The sequence below is a fragment of the Erinaceus europaeus genome, chromosome 10 (genome assembly GCF_950295315.1).
Source record: "Erinaceus europaeus chromosome 10, mEriEur2.1, whole genome shotgun sequence".
Lineage (NCBI taxonomy): Eukaryota > Metazoa > Chordata > Mammalia > Eulipotyphla > Erinaceidae > Erinaceus > Erinaceus europaeus.
This window is the reverse complement of record NC_080171.1, coordinates 117,472,034-117,491,009: the sequence shown is the minus strand read 5'-3', so window position 1 is coordinate 117,491,009 and position 18,976 is coordinate 117,472,034. Positions and strand designations below refer to the sequence as shown.

Sequence of the window (18,976 nt, the reverse complement as noted above, 5' to 3'; positions counted from 1 at the left end):
CTACTGAGTTTCAAATGTGACCTGCAGTTGACTTGACAGCATCAGATCAAATGATGTTGGTCCATGGGCTGGGCTTTGTCCACCTCGGCTGAAAAGCATCATTGGCTCGTGATACAACTTAAATTTCAGCCAGAATGAGTTATTTCTTGAGAAGGGCTCTGCTGTATAACTCAGGATTATAAGTAACTCTGACTTTTTTGTCATGTTCAAATTCCATTTATTTATTTATTTACATTTGTTTTCTTACTTCTAGGGTTATCGTTGGGGCTTAGTGTCAGCACTACAAATCCACTATCCCTGTGGCCATTTTTTTTTTTTTTTGATAGGACAGAGAGACATTGACAGAGGAGGGGAAGACAGAAAGGGAGAGAAAAAGATAGACACCTGCAGACCTGCTTCACTGCCTGTGAAGTGACTCCCCTGCATGTGGAGAGCTGGGGCTAGAACCGCGATCCTTCTGCAGGTCCTTGCACTTCATGCCACGTACTGCACTACTGCCCGACTCCCTTAGACATTTATTTCTTAAAGGAACCACCGATATTCTTGCCTGGCCTACCTGGATGCCAGAATCTGTGAGGCTTTAATATCAGCCACAACATGTAGAAAATAGTAGCTCATGAAAACTCTCCTTTGTAGCAGAAGGAAGGCAAAGCAGATGCTGTCCCAAATAATTCCTGCTTCACCGCTGGGGAGCTTGCAGTTTGAATCAGCAGCAGCTGGTGGGGAAAGAAAAAAAAATCCATTTTCACTATTAACTATAAAATCTGTATCTATGATCAGACCCAAGGAATCACATAAACATAGGAGCAACATTCTGATGCACTGACTCATTCTCTTGGGAAGAAAGGAACACTTTCCTCCATTCCACCTCAATAAGAGCAACGGAGAAATAATATCTATGTGCTGAGTACTGGAAGAAATAATTCTGCATAAAATGCATGTCTATTCAGGAACAGGTTCTGCCCAGGAGAAATCAGTTAGTATAGGGTAAGAAGAAAGGGTATCTATCCTGGAACCCCACCTCCCCAGAGCCCTACCCCACTAGGGAAAGATAGAAACAGGCTGTGGGGGGATGGATCAACCTGCCAATGTACATGTCCAGTAGAGAAGCAATTATAGAAGCCAGACCTCCCACCTTCTGCACCCCATAAAGATCTTTGGTCCATAAAGAATAGGGACTCTTCCAGTGGAGGGGAGGGGATATGGAATTCTGGTGGTGGGAACTATACGGAATTATACCTCTCTTATCCCAACAACCTTGTCAATCATTATTAAATCATTAATAAAAAACATTAAAAAAAGAAGGGTATCAACAGTACATAATATATATTTTAAATATTTTATTTATTTTCCTTTTTGTTCCCCTGTTGTTTTTACCATTATTATTGTGGTTATTATTGTTGTTGTTACTGATGTTGTTGTTGCCAGATAGGACAAAGAGAAATGGAGAGAGGAGGGGAAGAGAGAGAGGGGGAGAGAAAGACAGATATCTGCAGACCTGCTTCACCGCCTGTGAAGCGACTCCCCACCTTCTTTGTATACTTTGAACCAATATTTAAATGAGAACAATACAACAGCCCATTCACTCCCGAATCTGCTTTCCATACTTACGCATTTTGTAGCCTTTGACTGTGCAGGCCAGGCTGAAAGCTTGGATCAACCAGCAACTATTTTTAACTAACTGCTCAATATATCCACATGCTCCTATCTGAAAAACAAACGTGAGAGACACACTCTAAAACTCTGCATTGGGGAGTGAAGAGTTGATATCTTGTAATCCCAACATGTACGAGAATTCACAGTCTCAGTGCTAGTAACTGTGGGCAGGGCCAACAGTGCCTAAAATCATGGTTACTGTGGGCATTTGGTGCTTCCTCAGGGAAACTAAATTCTGTGTGTAGAGGAAGAGTCTTTAGTGTGGTGTTTTCTGTACTTGGAACACCTAATTTTTTTTTAAGGAGATCCTATTAAGCTGAACTCCCTAATAGCAAGTGGGTGAGCCTTGAGCTTCAGGACTTTGATTCTGATACTGATCTTATCACATGACAGAGATATTAAACCTATAGTACTTATCAGCTTATGCCATCACAAACAAGCTGATGATACAGATTAAAAAAATTTTTTTTTAATTAATTTTATTTTTGAGAGATGGAGTGAGAGAGAGAGAGAAAGAGAGAGAGAGAGAGAGAGAGAGAGGGAGAGAGAGAGAGAAAGGAGAGAGAGAGAGAGAAAGAGAGAGAAACACCAGAGCACTGCTCATCTCAAGCTTATGGTGGTGCGGGGGATTGAACCTGGGACTTAGGAGCCTCAGGCATGAGAGTCTGTTTGCATAACCATTATGCTGTCTCCCCTGCCCGATGATAATAGATTTTAATGTATAAACAAAGTACGTAGCTTGAGTCGTTTGGGACCAATTTCTGGGTAAAGAAATCCTCTTTGTTGATCATAGTTGTCTTCTATAGTGATTTATTATGAGTTACTTTAAGTTAATATTTTCAGGAGACTTTAAATAAGCATTAATCATTACAAACCAACAGATAAAAGGGGTGGCTGCTATCTCACTAGAGAAAGAAACAGGCCGGGAGTATGGATCGACTTGCCAACACCCATATCCAGTGAAGAAGCAATTAAAGAAGCCAGACATTTTGGTAAATTATAGGAGAAAATTATAGGGGAAATAAACCAGAGGGTTCGGCAACCCCCACTCCACCAGGACCTGAAGTGTTTGACACCAGAAATATCATTTATTTTACCATCAGTGAAAGGGAAATGAATCTGGAAAATATCAAAGGAAGCCAGGCACTGTTTCTCTGATGAGAGAGAAGAGGAAAAAAGGAAAGCTCCTCAGTAGTAGTAATAGGTGTACAGGTGACTTAGAAAGGAAGTAGAGACAGGACCTTTGAAATAAAATGGGAAAAAATACACACATATATAAATAAATACAGACATATGTTGGTCTGCTTCTAAAACCCCTTCTGTTTCATTGGTTTAATCCCCCCTGCTTAACACTGTATTCTATTTACATAACCACTGTTAATGAAGCACTGCCCTGCCCGCAGGGCACTGATTTAATCCCCACTAGTTCATGCTGTCTTTTTGCTCCGCCCCCCTCTCATAGTCACCCTGATTTGCACCAGTCACTTTTTGCTCCACCCTCTCTACCTCACATCCTGTTTACACCCTACTTGGCAAGTATATTAGTTTTCGTTTAGTTTAGATGGCTTAGATTGGGCTGTGTTCTGCATGAATAAAGACTGATCTGCATACCACTCAGCCACGAGTCCCTGGTCGCCTGTCTCCCGTCAGTGAAGCTCAGTCCAACATACATAAAAATATATACATGGACATAGATAGATAGTTATAGAATCAGCTTATATCAGTGAGAACTACTTTGGGAGAACTACCAACATTCCAGTGAAGGGGTTGGGACATAGAACTCTGGTGGTGGGAACCATATGGAGTTCTATAGCCCATTATCTTACAATTTTGTAAATCAATATCAAATCACTAATACGTATAAAAGTTAAATGAAAAAGAAAAGTGATATCTGAATTGTGTATATTTCCTGGGAACTATACTATATGAGAGAAGAATATAACTTACTTCCAAATCAGCAGTGAGCTAGTGTGAATGTCCTTTCTCACTGAAACATGCTTTTCATATTAGCTTTTTTGCTTGTTTGTTTTTGGTTTTGCCTCCAGGGTTATCACTGGGGTTTGTTGCCGTAACTACAAATCTACTGCTCCTGGTGGCCATTTCTTTGCATTTTATTGGACAGGACAGAGAGAAATTGAGATAGGACGGAAGATAGAGAGGGAGAGAGAAAGACACTTGCAGACGTGCTTCACCGCTTGTGAAGCATTCCCACTCTAGGTGGGGAATGGGGGCTAGAACCTGGATCCTTGCACAGGTCTCTGTGCTTAGTACTGTGTGCACTTAACCATGTGTGCCACTTTCTGGCCCCATCGAATTAGTTTTTCAGTCTTAAAAGGTCATGATTTTGTCTGGATTCTCTAGCTTAGAAATATCCTCAACACGTTTCCCTGGACATACCTAAATCTATCTTTAAAATCTCTGATAGGGAGGGATGGGTCACAGTCTTTTGGTGGTGGGAATGGTGTTTATGTACACTCCTAGCAAAATGTAGACATATAAATCACTAGTTAATTAATATGAGAGGGGGAAAATCAATTGTATGTCTCAAAGTTTTTCAAAACACAAACCGAATCTTTTTAATATATAGGCTGTGTATTTGATATGCGGACTCTCTCAAAAGCCTAGACCAAGTAGATTAGAAGCATCCAATAGCACAGCTATATACAAGATACTGGGTACTGTACAGGAAACCCTAACAAAAGGACTTTTCAAAGTTAACCCAATTACCAAATAATGTGATGATAACATTAACTATCAATTGTCTTTTTGAACCCTAAGACAGCAGGAACCTCACATCTCCACTATAGAGCTCCCACTTCCCCCAGTCCTGGAACCCTTGGATAGGGCCCACTTTCCCATATGCCTCTCCCAATCCATATCAAATAATATTGCATCTGCCGACCACAACCTAACCAACGCAACGATTGCCACCTCAACATGCTTCACCTCAGACTGTGTCCAGAGACTTCACGTGTGGAATGACAACCCTTCAGCTTCATTACTCGGGTGAGACCTTCCTTTTATAGTACACTCTAATTTCATCTCAGGTGGTTCACTTTCTAACAAAGTCCCAAAACCTAGATATACACCAGTTTCTGTGAGAGAGAGCTTATGTTCACACATATCCATAAACTACTGCAAAATATATACCTGACAGCAGAAGTACACTAGAGTTTGCAGTGAGTACCTCCCTAACACTTCCTCTCCACTATTCCAAGCTTTGGGTCCATGATTGCTCAACAATTTGTTTGGCTTCGTATGTTAACTCTCTTTTTAATCACCAGGTTCCAGATGCCATCAGGATGCTAGCCAGGCTTCCCTGGATTGAAGACCCCACCAATTTGGCCTGGAGCTCAGCTTCCCCAGAGACACACCCTACTAGGGAAAGAGAGAGGCAGACTGGGAGCATGGACCGACCAGTCAACGCCCATGTTCAGCGGGGAAGCAATTACAGAGGCCAGACCTTCTACCTTCTGCAACCCTCAATGACCCTGGGTCCATGCTCCCAGAGGGATAGAGAATGGGAAAGCTATCAGGGGAGGGGGTGGGATATGGAGATTGGGTGGTGGGAATTGTGTGGAGTTGTACCTCTCCTACCCTATGGTTTTGTTAATTAATCCTTTCTTAAATAAAAAATAATAAAATATAATAAAATAAAATCTCTGATAGGTTCAAAAGCCATGGGCCCAGGATACCCGTTCCCAACTTATCTAGCCAGAATTTAAAAAATATTTTTATTTATTTGTTATTTGATAGAGAGAGAGGGAAATTGATAGTGATAGGTAGAGAGGAAAGAGACAAAAAGACACCTGCAGCCCTGCTTCACCACTCATGAAGCTTTTCCCCTGCAGGTGGGGGCCAGGGGCTTGAACCTGGGTTCTTGTGCATTGTAATGTGAGCACTTAACCAGGTGCACCACCAGCTGGCCCCCCTAGACAGACTATTAAGCAACTTTAATTTTCTTAAAATTATGTGATGATCATCACAGGTTTTATAATTTTTCATAAGTAATTCTATCTTCCCTTTTTGGTGTAAGTTCCTTGAGACAAAAATCAGTGTACCATTTCTATCTTCAAGATAGAAAACAATTCTTAACAAAGAACAGATCTGTAAAACAAGTTCACAGAATGAATGAATCAATGAATAGACTTTATACATTTTCTAGAAACAGGTGGAGTGACTAACCTCTGGAAACAGATCCTGCTCCACCACACTGACTGTAGAATTAAATGGCAGTCTGTGACATCATCTCACACCCTTTCTCAATAGTATCCCAGATAAAAATTAACATGGTGAGATACATTTGTTGAATAAAAGTGACCATCAAATAGAAAATTAGCATTCCAATGGACTGAAGATAAGATAAATTGCTCAAATGTATGGTCACAGATAAAAAGACTTGGCTTTCTCAAACCTCTAAATACAGCAATGGATTTGCAAATAAAATAAAATAAAATAAAATAAAATAAAATAAAATAGGCTTTTACAGTGGAATTGCCAGGTGAGCTCATCTTTAAGTAGCTAGGAAGGGTGAAAGTAGGGTGTCATTATACCATTATACTTCTAACACACAAAGTTATGACTTTTAATAGTTGGCTGAAGGGTAGAGCCAGATAGAGATGAGTTAACTCCTGCAACTCATATAAGATTATTATTTAATTTTCCTGAAATAATAAATGATATAAATGGTGTCCCTGTGGTTTATAAGTCTACACATGACTCTAGGACTATTAATGGGAAGTTTGAGTTCTCTGTCAGGTTAGGAGAAATGCTATACCCAGGAATATGAAAATTAAGTGACAGCAACTAAACTCTGAACAACAAAGCCAGGTTTTACCTCAATCCTCTCTTGCCTTGTGTCCTGATTAGAAAAATCATGCTCTAAATTAGAGCAAAATATATACCTGAAAGCAAAAGTGCACAATAGTCTGCAGTGAGTCAATAAATGCAGCAATAAGTAGAAAGACCTTAAAAGACACCATAAAGTTCCCAGTGAAACAGTTTCACTTAGACCTAGATACCCTCCTCACCAACTTCCTATTACACTTCCCTCAGTCACTCCAAAGCTAACCTTATCAAAGTAAGGACTACAAAAGCTGAAAAAGGGCAAGAGACTGGCATACTTTACTGATGGCTCTTTAGTCACTATCAGGCCACTCCATCAGATGTGGCCCTACTCAGGGAATCCTGGGATTGCCACACAGACATGATGGGCCTAGACCTTGAACAGATCCCTCGCTCCATTGTCACTGGTCATTTCCATCAGGAACAACACAATAGACCCCTTTGTGGGCCCCCATAGGACCTGGCCCTCAATGTGGATCAACAATGGTAGAGAATGTTCCAAAAAGGAGGATGGACAACATAGTCTATCTACCACCTGAGGAAGATGGGTCCTGAAATTGGAACAGCTTGGAACATTCTTAGTCATGACCACAGAATGTGAGCTCAGACCTACAGGGATGCAGAAGTCACACAGGCTCCTAAGCTGAATATGGTCCCCAAATCACATCAAATCAATGGGGTTTACAGTCAACAATATTTATACACCTTTCCCATATTTGGGAGCTACTCTCTTCCCTGATCCAGCTTTCTGGTCCTTTTCCCAGCCATGACACCATCTCCCCAGACAATAAATTGGGTCCACCTGCATATCAGAGGTCAGGCTCAGGCAAAAACTAGTATAGACATGGGCCTTTTGGAATATAACTAAAATAGGCCTAGTAGCTATCTCCTAAATTGAGACCTTAACTCTTCACCTGCAATATTCCAGCCTTTAGGTTCATGATTAGTCAACAATTTGTTTGGCTTTATATGTTAACTTTTTTTTCAGCCATCAGGTTCCAGATGCTACCATGATGCCAACTGGACTTCCCTGAGTAGATTACCCCACCAACGTGTCCTGGAGCCCCACTTCCCCAGAGCCCTTCCCCACTAGGGAAAGAGAGAGGCAGGCTGGGAGTATGGATCGACCTGTCAATGCCCATGTTCAGCGGGGAAGCAATTACAGAAGCCAGACCTTCTACCTTCTGCACCCCACAATGCCCTTGGGTCCATGCTCCCAGAGGGATTAAGAATAGGGAAGCTATCAGGGGAGGGGATGGGATACGGAGTTCTGGCGGTAGGAACTGTGTGGAGTTGTACTCCTCTTATCCCATGGTTTTGCCAATGTTTCCTTTTTACAAATACAAATTAAAGAAAGAAAAAAAAAAAGAAAAGAAAAAGCACGCTCAGAGACAGGCAGGAAGCCCTCTTTCTTCATGTCTCTCTGCATCACACCTGACTTTCTCCCTCAGAGTTTTTTAGTGACTCATGCTCATTTTACTTAATTTTTTAATTATCTTTATTTTTTATTGGATAGAGACAGAAAGTGAGAGGGAGCAGGGAGACAGAGAGGAAGAGAGACAGAGACACACCTGCAGCCCTGATTCACCACCTGCAAAGCTTTCCCTCTGTTGGCGGGGACCGGGGGCTTGAACCTGGGTCCTCACACATTCTAACATGTGCACTCAACAACCCAGCCCCTTTATTTAATTAAAAAAATTTTTTTTCCTTTATTTAATTTTTTTAACCAGAGTACTTTTTAGCTCCATGTTATACTAGGGACAGAATCTAGTACTTTAGAGCCTCAGGTATGAAAGCCTTTTGCATAACCATTAGGCTGTTTTCCTGGCCTCATGTTAGTTTCTGCTTTCACAATTCCATCTAGGTATGGAGAGAACTACTTTTAGTCAACATGATACAACTTCCAACAAGATTCTATGGCTGATAAACTCTTAAGAGGACCACTTTATATAACATCATGAATGCTGATAAAAGACTTCTCTTAAGAAGTGAGATTTCATCAATTATACATGTTCTAAGATTTATTCCTACAAATACATATCCTCTGGTCACATGGACGTAGAATGATGGAGATAAACAGATAGTACGCTGTGTAACATGACCAAACAAAGAGTAAATGAACGGCCACTTGAACCTCAGATTTGCAGCTCTTGTTTGAAGCTCTTAAGAGGCTCGTGTGAGGGGTAAGGGCAATGGATTTTTAATAACCACTGACAGCCTTGTTTACTCTTGCAAGGAAACCACAAATGTGGTAGACCATAGGAGCTACTTACTGACAGTATGTTTTTCATTGTGATCACAAAAACATTGTATGCGATTAGCCAGTCCCAATAGCGCAAGATGCTCTTGATGGGTTTCAATAGCAGATCACCCCCGAAGAGGAGGAAGTAGAAACAGGCAACCAAGTAACCCATGCAAAATATGCTGATTCTGGTGGTGCCAGTGATGAAGATGATGGTGAGAACAAACCAGAATAGGTAGCTGAAAATGATCACTTTGGACATATCCAAGTAAGACCTTGAAAAAAAAAAAAAACAGAATCATCAACACAACATACAGCCAACACAAAATGAAGTTATGACATTCTTGCTTAATAATGGCAAAATTGTACTATATATTTGATGCTATGTCAAGGCATTTTTGAGGCCATACTGTGAACCAAACATGAGTTTTTTCCCTCTAATATTGCTTGTAGAAAAGACTCACCTCATTAGGAATGGTGTTAAGTTGTAATACCAGCTGCATATCATCACCATCAAATATAATTATTTGAGCCAAATTTCCCACAAACCACAATATTTTCTGCCTTGTGCTTGACCACTCAAAAGTCCTCTCTGTCTGAGGGTAGGGTTGTGTGATACAAAGAAGGGAGGATGTTAAACAGAAGGCTGTGGACAGGGGTTGGCACTTTAACTTCTTTAAGAAACATGAAAGAGAAGACTACTCCTGATACTTATTCAATGATGTTACCTCAATTAAAGATAATTTCTGTTCTACAGAGAGAAAATCAGGAGATGCAGAAAACCTGTAATGAATGGGTTTCTCTTCCTTCTTTCTTTCTTCTTCCCTCTCTTTTTTGTAAACATTACAAGCTACATGATTTTTAAAATTTATTTTTTATTATCTTTATTTATTGGATAGAGACAGCCAGAAATTGAGAGAGAAGGGGGAGATAGAGAGGAAGAAAAACAGAGACACCTGCAACACTGCTTCACCACTCATGAAGCTTTCCCTCTGCAGCTGGGGACCGGGGACTTTAATCCGGGTCCTTCCACATTGCAATATGTGTGCTCAACCAGGTGCATCTCTACACCCAGCCCTATGAATGGGTTTCTTTAAATGAGCTGGAAATTAAGTAAAATTAAATGTATAAAAAAGAGGAGGAAAGTTGAGGCAGAAAGAGTAGAATGTGAAATCTGACAAGCAGAAGCAGGAGGATGATTTAAAGGCCTTACTCCTTGATCTCCCTGTTCTGCATTCTGAACAATCACCTTTTAGTTTCTCAAGAATGGTTTTGTGTGTGTGTGTGTGTGTGTGTGTGTGTGTGTGTGTATGTGTTCTAAGCAGAGGTATTTTCTCCTGGTGAAGTGCACATACCAACTCTACACAGCAGCCATTACCTGCAGTGAATGAAGTCTGGTACAGGGTTATGTTGGCTGAAGGAGGCTGCATCAAGGTTCATACAAATCTCGACATTGTCCCCTGCCATGATTCTTACTGCAGCCTTATTTTCATCCTCAAAAATCTGCCTTTGTAAGGAGGCACATAAAAGCAGCATGAAGTCATCTGGCAAGACAGAGATTAGATAGTTCAAGCATCTTTTCCTCTTCCAGGGTTATACAATGTAAGAAATAACCCCTAAACTATACAGCCCACACCCCAATTTCTTAGGGAGTTGTGTTACCAAGGTGCATGATCAAACAGATCCTGGATCCCATTGTCGGGAGTTCAGTTCTTTCCCACCTGGTGGGATACAAGGGGAACCACCAACACTCTAGGGTTCCAAGTGAGAGTCCTTGGATTTTGCCTGCAGGCCAGTGAGTGGTGTCTGTGCTATTCTCCATTGACTTTCAGATGATTATATTTCTTTGCAGTTATCTTCCACCAAATTTTTGCAGAGGATTCAGTTTTCACTTCATTTCACTTCTTTAAACACTTTTTTTGTATTATCTTTTCTTATTTGTTGGATAGAGACAGCCAGAAATCAAGAGGGAAGAAGGTGATAGAGAGGGAGAGAGACAGAGAGACACCTGCAGCCCTGCTCCACCACTCACAAAGCTTTTCCCTTTCAAGGGGAGACTGAGGACTTGAACTTAGGCCCTTGCATTATGTAACATGTGTGCTCAACCAGGTGTGCCACCACCCAGCCCTTCATTTCATTTCTTCACACACACACACACACACACACACACACACACACACACACACACACACACACACACACCATACACATACTTCACATGAGAGGAGAAAGGGCAGTTGAGTCACCAATCTAGCACATACAGTGTCAGACACTGAACTGGAAGCCTTTAGCCATGCACATCCCCGCACTGCAGTAGCTGAGCCATTTCTCTGAGCCCCCACCTTTATCTTTCTGTCTCTTGGTAGATGCCAATATCATGCTCTATTTTCCTCTCAACCACCCTTTGCCTTTGTACTCCTAAGAGTCTTGCCAGAGCACTTACTGCATTGAAGAGATGGTGAAGGGGAGCAAGAGAGATAATTTTGGGGAGAGAGAGAGTTTGGGGGAGGCTGATGAAGCTTTGATTGTAGCCACCTGCCTAGAGCTGGGTCTCACATAAACTGAGGTGACCTCTATCAGCATCAGATTGCTTCCCTGTCCTTTCAATGCAATCTGATTGTGTTTTGTCAGTACATTGCTTTCCCAGCATTCCCTGTCAGCATAAGCATCTTTATTTGGGGGTGGGGGTTAATCTTCCTGGCAACCATAGCTGTATATTTAAGTTTTCCCTGTCTGTAAGAGGAAATAGAAAAAAAATGTTTTGCAAAATACAAGGTCTTTGTCTCGAATCTACTTTCAAAAAGTTGGTGAGTAGAAATGTGTCTTGGGAGATGGCAGTGGTGTTGGCAGAGTGTGTGTTGAGAGATGAAATCATAAAAGAAAATATGGCATTCCCAATATTTATTAATTTTGCCAACATAATAAGACAAGTAGAACCCATTAAGCAAGTGTGATTTTGAGGCCGTGAGACTAGCATTTACATGATACTAAAATGCAGAGGAAGAAACACAGGCACTAATGCATAAGGCATGAAGCTAGATTAGCGAAAGTAAACGCGAATGCAATGCTCTGTGGCTATGTGGTCACAGTACTCACAGACGAGAAACACAGGGTTGGGCCTCACAATGAAGTCTGGGAAGTAAAGCCACTTTATGATGTTGTCATTGAAGCTGGCATGCTTGAATCTCCATGGGTAATCTGCAGGTGAGGAAGCAATGAGTGTAAAATCAGGACACTTAACTGTTCTTTTTCCCACTGTCCAGTCAGTATGGACTACTGGTTAGAGAAGACAAATCCAGGAAGGGCACACTCACCTTTGCAAGGTGCAGGAGGGATGCCTATGCAGACGAAATACTGGAAAGTGATGATACAGGCCAGAAAGCAGCAGTATTTGGGCCAGATTTCTGCAATTGCTTTTCTTCTCCGTCGATACAAGACGGCGATGAGCCAACAGGCATGAATCATGGCATAGAAATCCATTCGCTGACCAATTACGTTAACTGACATTAGGAAACAGGTCTGCGTAAGGATAAAAAAAAAAAAGAGGGAACGCATTGGGTGTTCAGGGAAGGGGGAAGGTGTCACTGTCACTGTCAGTCCTGGGAGGGTTGCAGAGAACTGCATTCATGAGACGGATCTGTTTGGACAAGCTCACTGAGTCTTATGTCTCTGGTATGTCTTCTAGCATGGAAATCAAAATTCTCTCTACCTTACTTCCCCAGGAAAAAACTGATGCCATGCCTTTTCATAAAGTCCTTTCAAACAGTGGAGAGAATTACAGTAAGTGAAATACCACAGTTCCAAATTCAGTCTACTGAGGGCCAGGCTACCTCATTTCAGGCCAAAATAATTCATTCTAGCTAGGAGTACACCTTCTTCCCCTCCTTTTTATTTATTTATTTATTTATTTCTACACATATATCATTTTACTGGAGGGTGAATGGTATACAGGACAGCTGTTGCCACATGGGGACAGTTTCCCATCTCCCTGTGGTAGGTGTTTGTAGAGCACCCTCACCCCCAGGTTATGTCCTTTTCACATCATCGTGCACCAAGACCCTCTCCATCTTCTGCATTTCTCTCCTTTCCCAGAATCCTTTGCTTTGGTGTGATATACTCCACACCAAACAACAGTCCAAGTTTCCCTCCATTTCTCCATTTCTGTCCTTGTTTCCTAAGTTCCACCTAGAAGTAAGATCACTCAATACTGGTCCTTCTCTTGTTGGTTTTTCTCAACTCATGTTTTCAAAATATATAATACAGAAGATGAGTTCATGTCAATTGGTCCTATCTTAAATATGAAACCAGAGAAAATAAAGAATGACATGCATGCACAGAGATTTAAGGAGACTAGTTTCACTGTAGCAGAATATAGCTCTTGCCCTTGGTTTCAGAAAGCATTCAACCAGGGGCCGGCTGGTGGTGCACCTGGTTGAGCACACATGTTATAATGCATAAAGACCTAGGTTCAAGCCTCTGGTCTCCCTGCAGGGGGAAAGCTTCATGAGTGGTGAAGCAGGGCTGCAGGAGTCAGTCTGACTCTTTCCCTCTCCCCCTGCCTCTCAATTTCTAGCTGTCTCTATCCAAAAATAAATAAATAAATAAAGATAATAAAAAATATATATATATATATATATATATATATATTTTAAAAAGCATGCAACCAACTCAGATACTCTTGAACAGAAATCTCTTCCTTCTCATTTGAGATGATAGGAATTACAAAAATGTACACAGAAGCTCCAGTAGTTAATTGGCCAGAGCAGCTATTGAGGTTTTCACACAAGAAGGGAACTCACCTCCAGACCAAACTTGTAGAAGAAGTAATTTATGAAGTATTTGGCACAATTAATGATTCCGTCATCTAGATGGAGTCTCGTAATGTCATGAAAGATGGTTTTAGACACAGGAGCCATGAGGTTGTTTCGACCTCTATAGTATTCCTGATGGCGATAAATTGTAACCTCAAAGGCCAGGATGGCCAACATCAGAAGATTATTCTACAATGGAAGAAAGCAGTGCCTGAAATCATCATCTTAGCAACACATAATATGCCATATATTGCAACACATAATAGCTATCTATATATATAATATTTATTTATTCCTTTGTTGTTTTATTGCTCTTGTTGTCTTATTGTTGTAGTAGTTGTTGTTTTTGTTGGATAGGACAGAGAAATGGAGAGAGGAAGGAAAGACAGAGAGGGGGAGAGAAAGACAGACACCTGTAGACCTGCTTTACCACTTGTGAAGCAACTCCCGTGCAGGTGTGTGTGTGTGGGGGGTGAGGGCTCGAACCGGGATCCTCACACAGGTCGTGGTCATTGCGCTTTGTGCCATTGCCATGTATGCTTAACCCGCTGCTCTACTGCCCGACTCCCCAGTATGCCCTATATTAAATCATCTTGCCCCACCTACATCATCACATCCCAAGCCTGATGTCTAAACCTTTATAAAAATCCATCTATAAAAAAATATATATAGTCTTGAAGTCAATGCTGTAAGGTAGAAACACAAAGTTACCTTGTAATGCAGATTATTCTAATCTCCACAATAATAGGGCCTAGAAAGAGACTGAAGACTGGGGCTGCTAATCTCTGCTCCTGAAAACATGCACTCCAGTACTCAAGGGGACTTTCCCGGCCCAACATTATTAGCAACCAGAAGTGCAAAAACACTTCCATAGAGTTGTAGATAAGCCAAGTAGGCAGAGTGGGCTATGTGTCAGATGGGGAATATATAAAGGCTTACTTACTAGTGAGGGATCTATATATGGAGAAAGAGAGAGAGGTAGACCATTACTCAGGTATATTTGGTGCTGGGAAGCAAACTCAGGGTCTTACATTTGCAAGCTAGGCACTTTTTAAAATAATTTTTTTTTTATGATCTTTTATTTATGTATTGGATAGAAACAGCCAGAAACTGAAAAAAAGAAAGGGGGAGAGAGACACCTGCAGCCCTGCTTCACCCCTCGAAAAGCTTTCCCCCTGCAGGGGCCAGGGGCTCAGAGCAGGGTCCTTGCATTCAATGCCATCTGGCATTGTAATCTTGGCACTTCACCCTCTCTGCCCTCTCTTGGGATGCTACAGTGGACATTTCTGACCACCTCTGAAATTTACATACAGAGAGAGGTAGAGATGTGGACTGAAAAGCACTTGAGTCACAATAAAATAACGTTGCTGATAATAATGGAATACTTAACAGATAGATAGATATATTTGCCTAGATCAAACAGTAGGTTGTTTTATACTTATAGCAGCTTTTATCATTCATACTATTTATTATAAGTAAATTGGCTCAATGAGAAAAAAATGAGAAAACTTATGAAGTTATATCAAAATGAGATGCAGAGTACATTTAGATATCCCAGTTGTAAATGTTTACTTTATCACTATAATTCTTTTATGTGGCACCAGGAATTAAACTAGTACCTCATACCTTGTAACACCATGAAGCAGTCTCCAGTGTCTGATTTTAATTTAGAGAGAGAGAGATTAAGATATATATATATATATATATATATATATATATATATATATATATAGAAAGAGAGAGAGAGAGGTGAGAAGAAAAGAGAGGGAGACAAGAGATAAACCACTAAACTGTTTCAACATTCTTATAACTCCTCTGGTGTTGCCCATGGTGCCTCCAATGGTACTAGGCCTGGAGCATGGGAAGGTGTGTGCTCCTCTGTGAGATATCTCATGGCCCTTCAGTGCCTTATTTTAAATATAATACCTGAATAATATTAAGAATGCTCATATTATTCATCCAAGTAAAATGAAAAAAATCTTGAAAGTAAAGTATATTGCTTTCATTAACTTTGTAGCTGGTCCTCCTTGCAATCAAAGTTCCCTTTACAAAAAATAATGCTTTCTTTATTCAATGACCTCTAAATGTAACATATACCCATTATTCAAATATGTAGAAAAGCAGAATTTAGACAGCAAAACTTTCTTATAGTCTAGATTTACATCTCTGAAGTAATCTCTGTTAACCATTTGGCATGTTTTATTCAATAACATTGTGTCTGCAACAGATTTAACATTAGTGGCTTTTTTTCTTTACTCCAGGGTTATTGCTGGGCTCGGTGCCTGCACCATGAATCCATCAATCCTGGAGGCCATTTTTCCCCCTTTTTGTTGCCCTTGTTGTAGCCTCGTTGTGGTTATTATTATTACTGCCACTGTTGATGTTGTTTGTTGTTGGATAGGACAGAGAGAAATGGAGAGAGGAGGGGAAGACAGAGAGGAGGAGAGAAAGACAGACACCTGCAGACCTGCTCCACCGCCTGTGAAGCGACTCCCCTGCAGGTGGGGAGCTGGGGGCTGGAACCAGGATCCTTACGCCGGTCCCTGCGCTTTGTGCCACATGCGCTTAACCCGCTGCGCCACCGCCCGACCCCCAGTGGCTTTTTTTTTTTAAATGCAATATATTTAGAACACTTTTAAATAGTGTTGTCAGTCTACCTCAATATTGTAGTGGTTCTACAATGTTCAAACAGATACTCTGTTATCATTTATTTCACTGACCTCAAATTATTCAGTTAAGTTGCTTTTAGCACATTTTAATAATGACTTTTTAAAAATATGTAACTGTTTCAAAGGTAATTCTAAACACCATGCAAGAAATTGAGGTTACTATTAAAAGTGTTATTAGGATTCTTAAGGTCAAGAATTCCAGAGGAGCACAGTGGCAGGGCAACAAAGTCTTTACCCTCAAGTAGACAAGCAACGGGGAGGATTTCCTCAGGCCAACCCACTCTGTTGGGTCAATCGGAGCACTGTAGAGTAGAGACATGTTCAACTGACTGATAGGTATATTCGTTTGGTTTTCATTTGGCTAGAAAGAAGAAAAAGAGAGTAAAACATGGGTCCACACAATAGAAGGGTCCAGATTGTTCTCTTTCACTGTTGAGGAAGAGAGACATGGCGAAGCAGCAAGGGAGAGAAAACCTGTCTTCAGCACAAATCCAACCTGACTGAAATCACTTAAAGGCCAGGCAGGTAGCACATCCCCCCCCAACATCCATATTTCCCTCCAGGCCAATAAAAGATTCCGATTCCCCCATATATCATAAGGAACCAAATGCACCCATCCAAAAAGATCTATATATTACCTATGTTCATGGCAGCACAAGTTGTAATGGCCAAAACCTGGAAGCAACCCAGGTGTCCAACAACAGCTGAGTGGCTGAGTAAGCTGTGGTCTATATACACAATGGAATACTACTCAGCTATTAAAGCTGTTACCTTTTTTGACTCATCTTGGATGAACATTGAAAGAATCATGTTACGTGAGTTCAGCCAGACAGAGAAGGATGAATATGAGATAATCCCACGCATAGACAGAAGTTGAAAAATGAGAACAGAAAAGGAAAAAACAAAGCAGAACTTGGAATGGGTTTGGATTATTGCACCAAAGTAAAGGACTCTGGGGCGGGGCTGGGGTGGGGGAGTGTTCAGATCCTGGAACATAATGTTGGAGGAGGACATAGGTGGAGGGTTAGAGTGTTATGTGGAAAACCGAGAAATGCTACACATGTATCAACTACTGTATTTTATTGTCAAATGTAAACCATTAATTCCCTCAATAAAGGAAAACAAAAGATTTCCCCATCTTTGAGGCTTACCAAGGAACAGTTAACAGAAAAGTTCTCTGGCTTAATTGTTTGTAGCTGGTACAACATTTTGCAGACGATGATCACACAAGTCCAGACAGTGCAGACACTTGAAGCTATACGACGCAGCTTGGCGTATGGCAAGGCAAAAGCCCAAGAAATTAAAAACACATAGTTGAACAAGGACACCTAAAAATATAAAATGAGAAATGGGGAAAATGTACAACATAGCATGGTATTCACAAAATGTAGTAGACTGATTCACTTAGCTCATCTCAGTTCATTAAAGGCTTGGTGAGTCCCTAGTTGTGTTGGAGCATTAGCCTTCATTCAGGGCACAAAGATAGATCCCATAGGGTAGACAGACATTCATTCAGATGGTGTCAATATCATGTAGCAGGGGTTAACAAATAGATGCGAGTAGGATCATGTGAACTACTCAAAAGAAATCCTCAGTACTAACGGGGTTTCAGAAAGCATTTCCTAGAAGTGATAATAGTTAAAAGGATGCACAAGGTTAACTAGACCAGAAAGGTGAGAAGCACATTATCGATTAAGGATGAATGAACAAAGGCAGGAAAGCCTGCAGTAGAATGATGGGACTCAGTGTGGACTTCTCCCTCAGAGAACCCATCGTCCTAACAACCAGAATGCACTCTCTCACTGAGATTCCCTGTCCCACACATCCAGAGCTTCCTGGGGACACATGCAAACATGACTTTCACATTTATCAGCCATTACCATCAAACTGTGAGCCAAGATTAGAACTGTATCTTTCACACTTTTGCCTCACCATCTAAGAATAATACAAGCCTTCAATTTACTGGACTCCCTTGTAAGAACGTGATGAAGGCTAACGGGATGCCTAGTGAGAATGAAAGTAATTGCCATACTGAAACATTAACTGACACCTAGGAGGAACTGCAATGGTGCAGACTTCCTTCAGTTATGTCTGCCTTCAGGTACTAAGTACTTATTACCCTTCTACTGGTTGCTAGGACCTCTGGGAGGAGCTGAGGATACACAGCAAAACAGCATATACCCCTTCCCTCAGGAGAATACTTTCTCACAGAATTCTCCAGGAGTCTTTTGAAATGGGTTATATAGCGGTGGATAAAAATGTTAAAAGGAGGGACTGAGTGGTGGCCACGTGGTACGGTGCACAAGGACCCGGGTTCAAGTCTCTGGTTCCCACTGATAGAGAGAAGCTTCATGGACAGTAAAAAGAGAGAGCTGCAGGTGTCTCTCTTTCCCTCTTCCCTCTCAACTTCTCTCTATCTCTATACAAAATAGATGAATATTTAAAAATTTAAAAATGTTAAAGGGAGAAGGAAATGTATATATCTATCTCTATATCTATGTAACATTCCCTTTTCCATATTCAATATATATATATACACACAGATATTTATATACAATTCCATTTTCTTTTTTACATATCATGTATGCATCTATTACCTGCCTAACTATTTCTCTGAGTCAGAGATGCTGGTGCAAAGGAAAGATTTCTGTAATACATTCTTTTCCAGTAGTGTCTCCTTCCTCAGAAGTCTAGGATGATAACCTTGGAAAGATGTGATAAGTGTTGGGAGGAAATTTTGTAAAAATAAGCAC

The 18,976-nt window shown here is 40.9% G+C and overlaps 1 protein-coding gene across 9 annotated transcripts in view; it reads right to left on the bottom strand.

Annotated features, from left to right (window-relative positions):
• Positions 1-18,976, bottom strand: part of PIEZO2 (piezo type mechanosensitive ion channel component 2) — a 414,090-nt gene that overhangs the window by 69,446 nt on the left and 325,668 nt on the right. For all 9 annotated transcript variants that reach the window (XM_060200656.1, XM_060200658.1, XM_060200657.1 and 6 more), the window contains 9 exons: positions 17,375-17,551; positions 16,459-16,584; positions 13,543-13,743; positions 12,058-12,262; positions 11,840-11,941; positions 10,122-10,287; positions 8,775-9,018; positions 1,612-1,708; positions 557-716 (listed from right to left, as the gene is read on the bottom strand). In XM_060200656.1, the coding sequence (XP_060056639.1) occupies positions 557-716; positions 1,612-1,708; positions 8,775-9,018; positions 10,122-10,287; positions 11,840-11,941; positions 12,058-12,262; positions 13,543-13,743; positions 16,459-16,584; positions 17,375-17,551 (1,478 nt within the window). The remainder of the gene's footprint in view (positions 1-556; positions 717-1,611; positions 1,709-8,774; positions 9,019-10,121; positions 10,288-11,839; positions 11,942-12,057; positions 12,263-13,542; positions 13,744-16,458; positions 16,585-17,374; positions 17,552-18,976) is intronic.